Source organism: Chiloscyllium plagiosum, unplaced genomic scaffold (genome assembly GCF_037043375.1).
Source record: "Chiloscyllium plagiosum isolate Xiang-an unplaced genomic scaffold, Cpla_swu_hap1 HiC_scaffold_3, whole genome shotgun sequence".
NCBI classification, from domain to species: domain Eukaryota; kingdom Metazoa; phylum Chordata; class Chondrichthyes; order Orectolobiformes; family Hemiscylliidae; genus Chiloscyllium; species Chiloscyllium plagiosum.
This window is the reverse complement of record NW_028270141.1, coordinates 39,119,381-39,135,947: the sequence shown is the minus strand read 5'-3', so window position 1 is coordinate 39,135,947 and position 16,567 is coordinate 39,119,381. Positions and strand designations below refer to the sequence as shown.

At 38.4% G+C, this 16,567-nt stretch overlaps 1 protein-coding gene across 2 annotated transcripts in view; it reads left to right on the top strand.

Moving 5' to 3' along the window:
- The window catches only part of slc17a5 (solute carrier family 17 member 5), a 37,538-nt gene extending 31,817 nt beyond the window's left edge, over positions 1-5,721 (top strand). For both annotated transcript variants that reach the window (XM_043680488.2, XM_043680479.2), the window contains 2 exons: positions 4,616-4,706; positions 5,303-5,721. In XM_043680488.2, coding sequence (XP_043536423.1) covers positions 4,616-4,706; positions 5,303-5,422 — 211 coding nt within the window. In that variant the 3' untranslated portion in view covers positions 5,423-5,721. The remainder of the gene's footprint in view (positions 1-4,615; positions 4,707-5,302) is intronic.
- Positions 5,722-16,567: the final 10,846 nt, after the last annotated feature.

Below are 16,567 nucleotides of genomic sequence, written 5' to 3'. Positions count from 1 at the left end.
AAGTTGCCCTTCAAGTCTCTCTTATATCTTTCTCCTCTCACCCTAAACATATGCCCTCTAGTTCTAGACTCCACGACCCCAGGGAAAAGACTTTGTCTATTTATCCTATCCATGCCCCTCATAATTTTGTAAACCTTTATAAGGTCACCTCTTAGCCTCCGCTCCAGGGAAAACAGCCCCAGCCTGTTCAGCCTCTCCCTGTAGCTCAGATCCTCCAACCCTGGCAACATCCTTGTAAATCTTTTCTGAACCCTTTCAAGTTTCACAACATCTTTCCGATAGGAAGGAGACCAGAATTGCACGCAATATTCCAACGGTGGCCTAACCAATGTCCTGTACAGCCGCAACGTAACCTCCCACCTCTTGTACTCAATACTCTGACCAATAAAGGAGACATACCAAACGCCGTCTTCACTATCCTATCTACCTGTGACTCCACTTTCAAGGAGCTGTGAACCTGCACTCCAGGATCTCTTTGTTCAGCAACATTCCTGAGGACCTTACCATTAAGTGTATAAGTCCTGCTAAGATTTGCTTTCCCAAAATGCAGCACCTTGCATTTATCTGAATTAAACTCCAGCTGCCACTTCTCAGCCCATTGGCCCATCTGGTCCAGATCCTGTTGTAATCTGAGGTAACCCTCTTTGCTATCCACTACACCTCCAGTTTTGGTGTCATCTGCAAACTTACTAACTGTCCCTCTTATGCTCGCATCCAAATCATTTATGCAAATGACAAAAAGTAGAGGACCCAGCACTGATCCTTGTGGCACTCCACTAAGCTTTTCATTCCTGGGACTATTTTTGTGAACCTCCTCTGAACACTCTTGGGCCAGTACATCCTTCCTGAGATATGGAGCCCAAAACTCTGTATAATACTACAAATATGATATGAAAAGAACCTCAGGAGTACATCCCTGCTTTTATATTCAAGTCTTCTCAAAGTAAATGCCATCATTGCATTTGCTTTCCTAACTAATGACTCAACCTGCAAGTTTACCTTGAGAGAATCCTGGACTAGAACTCCCAAGTCTCTTTGCACTTCTGAATTTTCTCCCCATCAGAAAATAGCCTGTGACTCTATTCTTTATACCAAAGTGCATGACTTCACACTTCCTCACTTGTACTCTATCTGCCACTTCTTTGCCCATTCTTCTAAGTGTCCAAATCCTTCTGCAGCCTCCCCACCACCTCATTGCTACCTGTCCCTCTACCTATTTTTGTATTGTTGGCAAACTTAGCCAGAATACCATCAGTTCGTTCATCTAGATTGTTAACGTATAAAGTGAAAATTTGTGGTCCCAACACTGAGCCTTGCAGAACGAGCTCCTGTCCTGAAAAGGACCCTTTTATCCTTGCTCTCTGATTTCTGCCAGACAGCCAAGTGTCTATCCAGCTAGCACCTTGCCTCTGGCACCTTGGGCTCTTATTTTACTCAGTAGCCTCCTGTGCGGCACATGTCAAAGGCCTCCTTGAAGTCCAGGTAGGTAACACCCATTGGCTCTCCTTGGTCTAACCTGCTTATTACTTCCTCAAAGAGTTCTGACAGACTTGTTAGGCACAACATCCCTCTAGAAACCATGGTGATTTTGCCCTATTTTATTGTACACTTCCACATATTCAGAAATCTAAACCTTCACAATGGATTCCAGGATCTTACTCATGACTGAGATTAGGCTCATCTGTCTATAATTTTCTGTCTTTTGCCTTACTCCCTTTTTAAACAGGGGTGTCATGTTAGCCATTTTCCAGTCCTCTGGGATCCTTCCTGATTCTAGCGATTCCTGAAAGATCACCACTAACACCACTATTATCTCTTCAGCTATCTCCCTTAGAACTCTGGTGTGTAGTCCATCTGGTCCAGATGATTTATCCACCTTCAGGCCATTCAGTTTTTCTAGCATCTTCTCCTTGATGGCCACCATATTTCACTCTGCCCCCTCACTCTCTTGAATTTTTGGGCTACTACTCATGTCTTTCACAGTGAAGACTGACGTGAAGTAATTCTTCAGTTCTTCAGCCATTTCCTTGCTCCCCACTACTATCTTTCCAGTGTCACTTTCCAGCAGTCTAAAGTCCACTTTTGCCTCTCTTTTGCCCTTTGTTAGAGTTTCTTTAGATATACAGTCTTCCTTTATATTACTGGCTAGCTTACCCTCACATTTAATCTTCTCCCTCTTTTTTTTTTTGTTGCTCTCTGTTGGTTTTTGTAGGCTTCCCAATCCTCTGGATTCCCACTGCCCTTCACCACATATGCTTTCTATTTTTGCTTTTATGTTATCCCTGACTTCTCCAGTCAGCCACAGTTGCCTTGTCCTTCCTGTACCATGCTGCTTTCCCCTCGGAATGAATCTCTGCTGTGTCTCCTGAATTACTTCCAGAAACTCCTGCCATTGATGTTCAACTGTCTTTTGTACTAGGCTCCTCTCCCAGTCAATTCTACCCAGCTCCTCCCTTATGCCTCTGTAGTTGCCTTTATTCAGCTGTAATACTGTTACCTCTGATTCTATCTTCTCCTGCTCAAATTGCAGAGTAAATTCAATCATGTTATGATCACTGCCCCGAAGGGTTCCTTCACCTTAAGCTCCCTTATTAAGTCTGCCTTGTTGCACTACACTAAATCCAGTATTGTCTGTTCCCTAGTGGGCTCCACCACAAGCTGCTCCAAAAATATTGCAGACATTCCACAAATTCCTTTTATTGCAATTCACTACCAACCTGATTTTCCCAGTCCACCTACATTTTGAATCCCCCATGATCACTGTAACTTTGCCTTTCCTACAAATCATCTCTCTGTCCTGGTGTATCTTGCTGAGTGGTGATGAGAGAAACAGCATATGAGTCAGTCTGTACAGCTGATGGGATGTGAGTGTGGGCATGTGGGGCAGGGGAGGAGAAGTTGGTTGGGTAGAGGGGTATGTTTGGTTGTAGCAGAGGAAGGCTTCACTAAGTCCATCACCATGGAATAATGAACAGTTTGGTTGAAACCTGTGTGAATACATAAAGTTTTTACTAAGTATATTACATACAGATTTTCATATTTAAATTATGTATTGCATGTGTTAATCTATAATATACAGATCAAACTTTACTGCACCACTTTTTTGCTGGCAACGGGTGGTCATGTTTGTTATTTAAAAACAATATTTTTTTGTGCAAGTTTCTTAGCTATATCCCATTAACAAATGTTTATTATTAGTAAGGCCAACCTTTGCTACCCATCCCAAATTGCTCTTAAAGCTGATGGTGAGTTAAAATAGGGTCACATTGACAATGCTTTGCAAACAATTTTCCATAGCCTTTTGCTTTACTTTGCATGTACGTAAACCAGCAAGGTCATGTTTTCTTCATCCTGTACTACTTGCACTCTCTCTGCATTGAATGCTGAAATGCTGAGGTCACGAGTGATTTTATTATGAATGCATTGGTACACCGTTATGATGGTAATAGGCAAACAAAGGGAAAATTAACATCTCGACCCGCTTAGTGTATAACTATCCCATTTGAAATTGCCCAAATGCATTTGTATTTCATTATAGACAAATGCTGTAACTACATAATCCCTAAACTCTCAACTTTTACGCTTTTTTGTTTTTGTCTTTGCCATTTTCATCCTGATTATTGTTCACTTTACCTGAAAGAGGCTGAGATCGTTAAGCTGGATGTTGATTATTAACAGGAAGGTACATATTTGCACACAAGGATTAGTGATCACACCATTTAGAAGATACACCTGTAGAAAATATAGTTGCCAGGCTCTCATTAATGTCATTGATATTCCCAAAATATCTCGAATATGGCAATTTTTTCATCCAATACAACGCCTAGGTATCAACCACTTCAATGAGCTATTGAAAACTCTCCTCTCCATTTTCAACAAATGCCCCAAACCTATAACTTTTTTGAAATTTCTAAGATTTTTAATAAAAAAACACAACTGCTGTTTCTTCCCTACCTTTGTTTGTTGCTATAAGGCTGCCCAAAAATAGACTATATGATTTTTCAATATATTGTCTTAAAATTCCACTTGAAGAGACATTGTAGTATCTGCACTTTGGAACATTTGTAACCTCAAGCTTCTTTATGCATTATTTTCCTTTCCAGGGAAATGGGGGAAGGTGGGTAGAGGGGGGAAGAGGGAGGGCAATTGAGGGACAGACAATTATACATGTATCTGTCTAAGGAAAACTGAATAAATATTTGAGGTGGATGACTTTATTCTGATTTCTGTGATAAGAGTTTAGGACAGAGCCTGCTTGTGTTTATAGTTTATAGTTCCGCAAGCTTCTCTCTCTCTCTAGGATGACCAAATCGCCGTCACTTAGTTATTCACTGTTCAGCATCGCATATATTAGGAGCTGATTGAAGTAATAAGATTTACACTACCACTTTGATCATTGTGATTAGTGTTCCAGTGTTCACTACCATTGTACTACCCAGTCCAGAGTTTGTTGTTGGTTGAACACAGAACCAATCTGGCGTTGGAATCTTTTTCTCCAGTCATCAAATATATTATTGAGTAATGTTTTGGAGGGGAACAGAAAATCTTTAACTTTTGCAGTTTTTTGAATACACATTTATTATGGAAATTAAATTTGATACTTAATAATTACCAGGTACGCAGGAATTTTACTTGGAATCACAAATACGTTTGCTACTATACCAGGAATGGTAGGACCAGTTATTGCCAAAACCTTGACATACAGTGTAAGTATAAATTTCTGTATGCTTACCAAGTGAGAAATCTTGCACTGTGAACTTCCACGTTCAGCAAACTATTTTGGCCTGTATTTGTATGTTTGAAAACAATGAAATAAACAGTTGTTTCAAATAAATCACAGGGCAAACAAAACATCGCATCTTCTTTCAAATAAATATTATTTACATAATTTTAGAATTTAGTTCGAGTCGTGGAAATTATTGTATAATGTTATCAATTTAGCAGTTTGAAATGCTGAGTCACTGAGCTAGAAAATCATATTTGTCTGTTAAGTAGAACTGTCCTGAATAAAGCAGCATGATTTATCATAAAGAAATGCTTCTAATTTGATAATATGCAAGACCATCCAGTGAAATTTCCTTTGTATTTAATGAAGTCACTGTTACACTGTTATGAAATCAAACTGTTCACAAAATTAGTTTATAATATATTTATCTTATAAGGATTATGCTGCTGTCTTCTCACAAACTAACATTGCTAATGACAAGAGGATTTGCCTGTTCATTTTAAATTTAATAGATTCTGCAGATGCTTTCTTAATCAGAATTAGTGTTTATTTTTGCTTTTCTCTTTTACTCCACAGCATACAATTGCACAATGGCGAACTGTATTCTACATTGCTGCTGCTATTGATATATTTGGTGCTGTGTTTTTCACCATTTTTGGAAAAGGTGAAATCCAGTCTTGGGCAATTAATAACTAAATATTTTGCCTGTGACCTTTTGTACTTAAATCATGTGACCTAAAAGTGCCTCTGTCCATTGTTATATTGCCATGTGACCTGGACTTACTCATTGTCCTTTACATTGCTGATCTTTTCTTTTCTTACTGCCAACAATAGTTAGCAGATTATCTAATTGTATCCCCCTATCATGCTTAATCCATGAATTCTACTTTAAAAAAAGTTAACAAAGTATTTTTGTGCAAATTTTAAATGCTGAAACTGAACATGTACAACTTTCGAAACTGTCCATAAATTGGTTAATAAAGGAATAAAATAGACTATTAGTGAAAAATCATCTATTTAGTCATTATTATAGAGTTATAGTCATACAACATGGAAACAGATCTTTTGGTCCAACTATTCATGCTGACCATGGTTAGATATCAATTTTTGTTCCTGGTATAAAATGTGATGTCTTGCATTTATAACAATGACCAGATTGGTCCTTTAACTTACTGATCAAATGGATTTCCTGATGACAAGAATCATTGTGAAATAACACTGCCTTTAATTTTAAGACTGTCATTGTGAAACCCACATTTGTGTCAAGTACAGTCCAATTTGTATATTGATAATCAAACAATGCATCCAACTGTATGCTATCATGATAGATTCAGACCAGTAAACTGAAGAGAAAGATGGCATCAAGCTAAAAGAAAAACCCTGCACAGACATAAAGTGGAAATCCAGTAGACAGGGAGAACTAGAAAAAGCAAGACTGGGGAAATAAAGGAATATGAAAGAAATTAGACAGGTAGAATTATTAAACAAATATTATATATTTTCCACATAAACTAGGATAAACTATAAAGAATAATGGTATAACGGAACTTAAAATTACATGAATGAGGTAAACATTTTAATGGTGTAAATTTTGTGCTGAAATCAAACAGCATCTACAATTTCCAAACTTTGTAATTTATTTAATAAAGGAATTAAATGGTACACACTTAATAATTTGTACATTTTGGGGTGTAGGTCAACCTTGAAGCTTCAAAATTGTGGGTTTGACTTGTATGCCCAAAGTATAATTAAACTGCGAGCATGGTTGTGGTCATTTTCAAATGTGATTGGCATTTAATGCAGCGGGCATGACTTAAACTTCCAAGTGTCTTTGCAACATTGTCTGGTTATGCCCAGGGAAAAGATACCAGTAAAAGAAAATGTGCATTTGTGGGATGAAATATTTAAGGCTGAGTGCTACTCATGTCAGTATAGCATGTCATGGCTGGAAAGGGGGACCAACCTGTTTAAGTACATGCAAAATCAGTTTTGGGGCTGAAGAATGTGATATTAGAACATAGAATGGTATGGCACAGGGACAGGCACTTCAGCCCATCACTTCTGCACTGACCATGATGCCAATCTAAACGAATTACGTCTGCCTGCACACTGTCTGTATCACTATATTCCCTGCCCGTTCATGTGTTTGTCTAAATGTCCGTTGAATATTGTTCTTGTATCTGCTTCTACCACCTCCCCTGGCAGTGTGTTCAAGGTTCCTACCACCATGTGTTTAAAAATAAAACTGCCACACGCCTTTAAACATTTACCCTCTCACCCTTAAACCTAGCAATTGCACATTAGGGATAATGGTCAGAGTAAGTTAGAGAGTGAAAGCCACATGGGGGGAGGGGGAAGAGAGAGTGTGTGTGAAGGTCAGTGAGAGAGACACTAGCAGATAGACAATGGTAAAGGTCTGAGTCTGTGCTGTGATAGTGTCTTGAATGATGGGTTTATTCATGTGATTTTTATAGTAGGATAACAATTTTTATTACTGGAAAGGAATGTGATGTCACCATTCCCATTTATTTACTGTAAATAAATGCAACTTCAGATCAATAAATCACCAAGAACTGAGAGGTTCCATTTTGGGATATTAGAATCAATTTTCCAAAGTTTTTCCCTTTTTTTGTGCCTTTTGGATTGGAAATGTCAATTTGTTCACAGAAACCAAAAAGTCACCTAAATTAATGACAGTTATGAGGAATGTAATTGGAATCTATCATTTGTTCAAATCTTCAGTCTGACTTTAGTGAGCTGATCAGAGATTCTAGATATCTGAATAATCTAGCTAACTATTTTGAGAAACTTTTTAGTATGCTAGATAGGAAAATGTCTCTGGATGTTGTCTGTGGTGGACTTTCAGAAGGCATTTGAAGAAGTTCTGTGCAGAAGATTGAGTTGAAGTAAAATTAAATGGAACTGGAGGTATCCTGAGAGGTGGATGTTGTGAGAAATAAAGGATTTATTTTCTAATTATTGGCATGTCCAATAGGGGTTTGTACTGGGGCATTACCCTTTCACAATATGCATCAATGAATAGACAACTGTTTATCTAGATTTGCAAATGATAATTGCAGGAAACATAGATGACTCCAGATGGTTATAGGAGAACAGACAGATTAGATGATTGGATAAGATAGTGGCAGATGGAATTAAGAGTGAGGTCATCCACTTTGGAACCAGGATTAACCAATCCAAATATTTTTGTGTGAAATAGTAAAGAGGGTTTGGATAGACTGGTTCAGAAATCACTAACTGTAAATGTACACGTATATACATTGATGCCAAATGTGCAAAAAGTGTAATCTGGCAATAATTTGGCCTAAATGTGCAAAGAAAAGAGATTTTCAGGATGGAATTCTGGAGCATAAGGCTAGATAGCTGAAGGCACAGCACCACTAGTGAAAGAACCGGAGATAACCATTATCACAGGGTTGCGGAGCTGGAAGAAGTTAGAAATGTAAAGAGAGGAGATAAGAGGCAATGGAGAGAATTAAGAAATTTGAACTTGTGGTCAGTAAATCAGTGTAGGTTAGCAAGTACAGAGGTGATTGATGAAAGTGACTTTGAGAGAGTTCAGATACAGCAGAGGAGTTATGCATACATAAGCTTGTAGTTTTGACAAGGGTAGAGTACAGTTTTAATAGAATAATACAAAGTATTAAAGAGTTACATGGAGGATATGTTTAATAAACTTGTATTTCCTTGCAATTTGAAGTTTTATGGATGATATTATTGCAGTGTTTTAAAAGATAATTACATAGAATACAGAAATTATTTCCTCTGGTGGAAAATTTAGAACAAATGTGCACAACTTTAGGATAGAGCTAGGTTAAAATCTCTCACCTTTTCCCAAAAAGTCTATGACTGCAAGATCAATTGGTTTTATTTGATTAGGAAATTTAGGTATTTAGACCAGATGGGTAAGACTGCAGATCATCTGTATTACAGCTGAATAGATTTGAGGGAATGCATTCAGAGAAACTGCATTTCATGAATATTTCTTGTAGTCATGGCCCCTCTAATCAGAGAGCTGCAAACTACAGAATTGGGTAATCTGTTTTCCACTGTTGAGGTGAAAAACAAGTGAGACTGCTGCATCTTAAAAAGCCTGTTAAGAAAACATTAAACATTTATCTTAAAAAAGGAAGCTACAGCTGAAAGGAACAGTTTCCCCATTTCCTTGGAATGGTGAAGTTAGTCACAACACTAAACGTGTGATAAATTTTCATTTACAACAATAGTACTTTTATACTGATGTATAGTTTAGCTAAAATCAATACCCCAATTATATTGCTTGTAATATATAATTATATTGCATGTAAATACAACTATGCTTGTTCATAAACAGAAATGTAGTAATTGCTCCAAGTGGTTCAAATCAAATGTTTTGAGCATATCGATGGGGATGGCATCATTTATCTATAGTTAATTTAAAAAATTTCAAGGATATTCAGTTTTGTGCCATATTTAAAGAATAAAAATTATTATAATTGTAGCTGATTTTCCAGTTTATAATTCCTTGAAATGACTCACTTGGACCAAATATTATCATGAGCTACAAACACTTCTTGCATAAAATAAAATTCTAGATTAGAGCCTTAAGTAAGCCTTTTACCAAACAGGTAAGCGCTACCATCCTTAACCTAGAAAGCAAGCCGCTTCTGCAGAATTAATCTATTTGACCACTAATTTCTACAGCCATGGATGATTGATAGACAGAAAAGGACTTAATTAAAACTCCCACTACACTATTTATAAATAATTTGTCGTGATGGGACTAGCCTAGAAACTCAAAACTTTTCACATTAGTTTAATCAGCCCATGCCAACACTAATAAATAGGTTCAAAAGGAGTTTCATTACTGCTTGCCATGGAGAATAAACAGCAACATGCACTGATTAAGCCAATCAACCTGTTTGAGTTGTAGACTACAGAAAACATTCTTCAGAGTAAAGAATCTGCTATCAATGTGATTCTAGTCCTGCAACTTTAGTTAACGGTTTGTGGGTAATCAAGGTTGAGCAATAAATGCTGTTTTGCTCATATTGCTTACATTCAAAGAAGAATGGCACGGTGGCTCAGTGGTTAGCACTGCTGCCTCAGTGCTTTGGACCTGGGTTCGATTCCAATCTCTGGCGACTGTCTGTGTGGAGTTTGTGTATTCTCTGTGTCTGAGTGGGTTTGCTCTGGGTGCTCCGGTTTCCTCCCACATTCCAAACAATGTGTAGGTCAGATGAATTGGCTATGCTAAATTGCCCATTGTGATAGGCGCATTAGTAAGGGGTAAATGTAGGGGAATGAGTCTGGGTGGGTTACTCTTTGGAGGATCGGTGTGGACCTGTTGGGTTGAAAGGCCTGTTTCCATGCTCTAGGGAATCTTTAAAAGGATTTGCTTCAGCAAAAATATAGTACTGGAAAGCAATAGTCACTACTGAATGATATCCTCTAACAACTCCATGTAACAAAAGGAATAAAAATAAACAACTTGTATGCCCACATTGCAATGCTCTGATGTTTGCAGCATCTGATGTCCATAATAAATTACTAACACCAGTTTACATTGCAACCATGATGAAAATTGAGATTTTTATCTATAGAAATAACATCTTTTTAAAGTTTGGACTTCAGACTGGTGATGTGTTGGTTTTATTTTTTTTGTAAGGGGGTTTAATAATTATTTAGGTCTGTCTTTTTGGAACTGTTATTTTAAACTGGTACGTGTCAAAGTCAATAACTGGAGGCCTCCTGGAAGGTTAATTGAAAGTTGTTGACAATGTGGGGTTTTGCTTAAGCCATTAGCTTGTAGAAGCTTGGATAAGCATTTTCTTTTAAAGAAAATATAGAAAAGACAGTTTGGAGATCTGTCTGAAGTCAGATATAAGAATAGTTTCTCTGAGAAAAAGATTTGTTCAGAACGGTTATAGCAGTAAGTTATCTCAGTAAGGGTTTCAGTTTGTGAAAACATCTAGACCAGGAATATTGAATTGGAACTCCATAGGCTATTGAAGGACTTCGAAAGTCTAAGATCCAGCGTTTTCTCCCTGTAAGCTGTGTGGCTGCCTGTGCAGATCCAGAAGTCAGTGTTGTGCATAAGTTTTGGAAATCCATGCTGCTGGTAAGAATATTAGAGAGAATGTTGCTAAGATCTCGGTTACGTGAATATACAGGAAAAGACTTTGTAGCTCAGAATAGGAGCCCAAGAAAAAGTAATTAAGTCAAAGCTACAGATTTGATAGGGAAGAGAAATTTCTCTGGATTTTAATTAATTGTTAGGTGATTGTATTGAGAAGTACATAGGAATCAGTTTGTCAGGAAAGCTTTAATTCTGGGATCTGGCTTGCCCAGGGGTAACATCAGCTGCAGCGATAAAAGTATCCAATTTGGAGTAGTATTGTTGAATAAAATTTGATGCTGAACTGCACGAGATATTCAGACTCCTTTAACCAAAAGCTTGGTCAGAGACATAGTTTTTAAGGAGAGTTCACTCCTCTTAGGGAAAGATCCTGGTTCTTTTTAAATAAGTGGCAAAGTAGCTTTTGCTCTGATGGATTATATATCAAGCAGGTGTATTGAGCAGCTCCACTACGCCTTGATTTTCTTTTGTAAATCACAATAACAATTCATTCCTAGATTAACTTTTATTTGCGAAATGTCTACAATGTTTTTTCAAACTGATAAGGCCTGCTTGAAAAAACTAGCTTAATTAACAAAATCTCATAACTTCAGCTAGGGTTTCTCAACTAATTTCCAAGGGTTTCTATTTTGAGAACACAATCCTGACAATATAAGCATATTTTTAAAAATTAGATTTTCTTTTTAGACCATAAGACATAGCAGTGGAAGTAAGGCCATTCGGCCAATCGAGTCCACTCCGCCATTCAATCATGGCTGATGGGCATTTCAACTCCACTTACCCACATTCTCCCCGTAGCCCTTAATTCCTTGTGACATCAAGAATTTATCAATCTCTGCCTTGAAGACATTTAGCGACCCGGCCTCCACTGCACTCTGCGGCAATGAATTCCACAGGCCCACCACTCTCTGGCTGAAGAAATGTCTCCACATTTCTGTTCTGAATTTATCCCCTCTAATTCTACGGCTGTGTCCACGGGTCCTCGTCTCCTCGCCTAACGGAAACAATTTCCTAGCGTCCACCCTTTCCAAGCCATGTATTATCTTGTAAGTTTCTATTAGATCTCCCCTTAATCTTCTAAACTCCAATGAATACAATCCCAGGATCCTCAGCCGTTCCTCGTATGTTAGACCTACCATTCCAGGGATCATCCGTGTGAATCTCCGCTGGACATGCTCCAGTGCCAGTATGTCCTTCCTGAGGTGTGGGGACCAAAACTGGACACAGTACTCCAAATGGGGCCTAACCAGAGCTTTATAAATGGGAGTTATGTACAGACCTCCTAACAGTGGTCAGGACCAGGGGCGCAACATGTACTGGGAAATAGAGAAGGTATGTCAGAAAGGCAAGGTCACGGTGATCATGGGAGACTTCAATATGCAGATGGACTAGGTAAGTAATGTTGCCAGTGGATCCAAAGAAAGGGAATTCATGGAATACTTACAGGATGGCTTTTTGGAACAGCTTGTCATGGAGCCCACAAGGGAGCAGGCTATTCTGGACCTCGTGCTATGTAATGAACCAGACTTTATAAAAAAATCTTAAAGGAAGGGAACACTTAGGAAGCAGCGATCATAATATGGTAGAGTTCAGTCTGCAGTTTGAAAGAGAGAAGGCAAAATCGGATGTAATGGTGTTACAGTTAAACAAAGGTAATTATGAGGGCATGAGAGAGGAACTGATGAAAAAGCACAACGGTGCTTTTATATTCCAACCCTCTTGAGATAAATGACAACATTGCATTCGATTTCTTAATCACGGACTCAACCTGCATGTTTACCTTTAGAGAATCCTCGACTAGCACTCCCAGATCCCTTTGTACTTTGGCTTTATGAATTTTCTCACCATTTAGAAAGTAGTCAATGCTTGTATTCTTTTTTCCAAAGTGCAAGACCTCGCATTTGCTCACATTGAATTTCATCAGCCATTTCCTGGACCATTCTCCCAAACTGTCTAGATCCTTCTGCAGCCTCCCCACTTCCTCAGTACTACCTGCCTGTCCACCTAACTTTGTATCATCGGCAAACTTCGCTAGAATGCCCTGAGTCCCTTCATCCAGATCATTAATATATAACGTGAACAGCTGCGGCCCCAAAACTGAACCCTGCGGGTCATTGCTTGTCACCGGCTGCCATTCTGAAAAAGAACCTTTTATCCCAACTCTCTGCCTTCTGTCAGACAGCCAATCGTCAATCCATGCCAGTAGCTCACCTCGAACACCATGGGCCCTCGCCTTGCTCAGCAGCTTCCCATGTGACACCTTATCAAAGGCGTTTTGGAAGTCTAGATAGACCACATCCACTGGGTTTCCCTGGTCTAACCTACTTGTCACCTCTTCAAAGAATTCCAACAGGTTTGTCAGGCACGACCTCCTCTTACTAAATCCATGTTGGCTTGTTCTAATCCCCTGCTCTTCCAAGAAATTAGAAACCTCATCCTTAATGATTCTAGAATTTTACCAACAACTGAGGTTAGGCTAATTGGCCTATAATTTTCCATCTTTTGTCTTGATCCTTTCTTGAACAAGGGGGTTACAACAGCGATCTTCTAATCATCCAGGACTTTCCCTGACTCCAGTGACTTTTGAAAGATCTCAACGCCTCCGCTATTTCCTCAGCCACCTCCCTCAGAACTCTAGGATGTAGCCCATCGGGGCCAGGAGATTTATCAATTTTAAGACCTTTTAGCTTTTCTAGCACTTTCTCTTTTGTAATGGCAACCATACTCAACTCAGCCCCCTGACTTCCTTTAATTCTTGGGATATTACTCATGTCTTCCACTGTGAAGACTGACGCAAAGTACTTATTAAGTTCTCCTGCTATTTCCTTATCTCCCATCACTAGCCTTTCAGCATCAGTTTGAAGTGGCCCAATGTCTACTTTTGCCTGTCGTTTGTTTCTTATGTATTGAAAGAAACTTTTACTATCGTTTCTAATATTACTGCTAGCCTACCTTCATATTTGATCCCCTCCTTCCTTATTTCTCTCTTTGTTATCCTCTGTTTGTTTTTGTAGCCTTCCCAATCTTCTGATTTCAGTGCTCTTGGCCACTTTATAAGATCTCTCTTTTTCTTTAATACATTTCCTGACTTCCTTTGTCAGCTATGGCTGTCTAATCCCTCCCCGGATAATCTTTCTTTTCTTGGGGATGAACCTCTGTACAGTGTCCTCAATTATACCCACAAACCCCTGCCATATTTGCTCTACTGTCTTCCCCACTAGGCTCTGCTTCCAGTCTATTTTCATCAGTTCCTCTCTCATGCCCTCATAATTACCTTTGTTTAACTGTAACACCATTACATCCGATTTTGCCTTCTCTCTTTCAAACTGCAGACTGAACTCTACCATACTATGATCGCTGCTTCCTAAGTGTTCCCTTCCTTTAAGATTTTTTATAAAGTCTGGTTCATTACATAGCACGAGGTCCAGAATAGCCTGCTCCCTTGTGGGCTCCATGACAAGCTGTTCCAAAAAGCCATCCTGTAAGTATTCCATGAATTCCCTTTCTTTGGATCCACTGGCAACATTACTTACCCAATCCATCTGCATATTGAAGTCTCCCATGATCACCGTGACCTTGCCTTTCTGACATACCTTCTCTATTTCCCAGTACATGTTGCGCCCCTGGTCCTGACCACTGTTAGGAGGTCTGTACATAATTCCCATTATGGTTTTTTTGCCTTTGTGGTTCCTCAATTCCACCCACACAGACTCCACATCATCCTGTGATGATTTCAGCCACTGCTACAATTAACTCAGGATGGTAGAGTTGTGGATGGCAGAGTTCAGGGATTGTTGATTAACTAACTCACCCCAAGGCTTTTAAGACTGTTCCTCATCTAATAAATCTTGTAGTAATGAATTTGGTTTGTTATATTCAAGTTCTAATTGGATGAGGTTACACATTTCTGAATAGTTTAACTCATTACCCATAAATATCTTGCTTATGTTACATAAATTATGGTTTTATTCCTACTTTAATGGTTAACAGAATTGGAAAGGTCATCTGTGACAAGCTTCATCGAATACTCTTTCCACTTAAAACTTAAATTTTCTGATATTTTCAGCTCATCTCTCTTACCAAGTTCTGGACGAATTGCCAATTAACTAGTTGTGTGAGCTTATAGATATGGAAGGTGATGATGTAGAGTTGTAAAAGTTCAGATTTGGCATCCCGATGACCCACCAAACTAAGTCTTAGTTTTGATCTAATAAAGGAGCACTAACTGCTTGATCTTAGGAACTCTGAATATGCGAATGTTAAAATCAGCTTGAGACAAATTTCCTTAATTTAGAATTCCAAAGAGTCCTATTGGTTAATTTCTCAGGGCAGTTCCTTGACATCAGAATCAAGTAGCCTAGTTTAAAATTTAAACCTGGTTGTTAAATGTCAATCACCATTAATGGGTGCATTCTCCATGGCTCTACCAATCAGTGCCCACTTGCAACCAATTAGCCTATGCATGTCATGCAGCATTAAATGTGGTTTTTCTCTTGATTTGGTATTCTTGTATAATGGAAGAAAGTAAGGTATGCAGATGCTAGAGATCAGAATTGAAAGTGTGGCACTGGAAAAGCACAGCAGGTCAGGCAGCATCCAAGGAACAGGGGAGTCAACATTTTGGGCATTAGCCCTTCATGATGAAGGGCTTATGCCCAAAATGTCAACTCTCCTACTCCTCAGATGCTGCTTGACCTGTGCTTTTCTGGCACCACACTTTTTGATTCTTGTAAAACATCCTGATAACTGCAAGACAAAAAGCTTTGATAAAATGTCTTTTTTCAGTAATACTCAAATGTGTTATTATTGATATGGGAATATTATAACCAAAATACAATTAATGGCATTATTGTCCAAGGAGGATTCGTGTCCCCTTTGTGGACCTAACCTTCATTATCAGAGAGTAAACCCAAGAAGCAAATTGCTTTATAAGTATGCAATTTGGAAGAAGCGAACATCCTTGAACATTCTGGATTATTTCTTGTGTATTTTTTATCAAAAGGAATGACACCAGTGGTAAAGATATTAAGTTATTGTCTCAAAACCAAAACTTTGAAACTATTTGATAAAACTTGTTGAATCTTTAAAGGATTGCTTGAGTTTACTCTTGATTGTAAATCATATTTTGTGCCTTGAGATTGTATAAGAGCTACTTTCTTTCAGATGTGCAGAAGTAACAATCAATTTCTTATTGCTTCTGCTAGCATTGTTTTTGTCTCCAATTTTCTTTTATCCCAGAAGATTCCAATTCATTTATGATCCTCCACAGTGAACACAGATATGAAGCACATGACCACAGAGTTTAATCCTGTTCACAGTACATTTACAGAACCAGATGTCGGTTTGTAAACAGTAAGGAATCTTGCTAATTTTTTCCTTTCCTAATCCAATATGCCATCTGCTCGGAATAGTTAATGTAGCACAAATCAGGAATTAAAAATAGCCTGGATGCCCATCTTCTTGAAAAGCATACTTGGACTGCATATTATTTGTTGGGGTGTGGGGCATAGTTCATAAGGGCTGAATTATTCCATGTTCAGAGATTCATTCATAATGATTTGTGGCTTCATTTTTAATATTAGGAATAAAAGCTTTATAAACATTAAATGAAGGTTTAGTATTCCAGCAGGAGTATTTCTTCAAGTTTTTGGCTTGTTCGGAGCAGAAACATGAGTCTATTAAATAAAGAAAGCTACACCTAA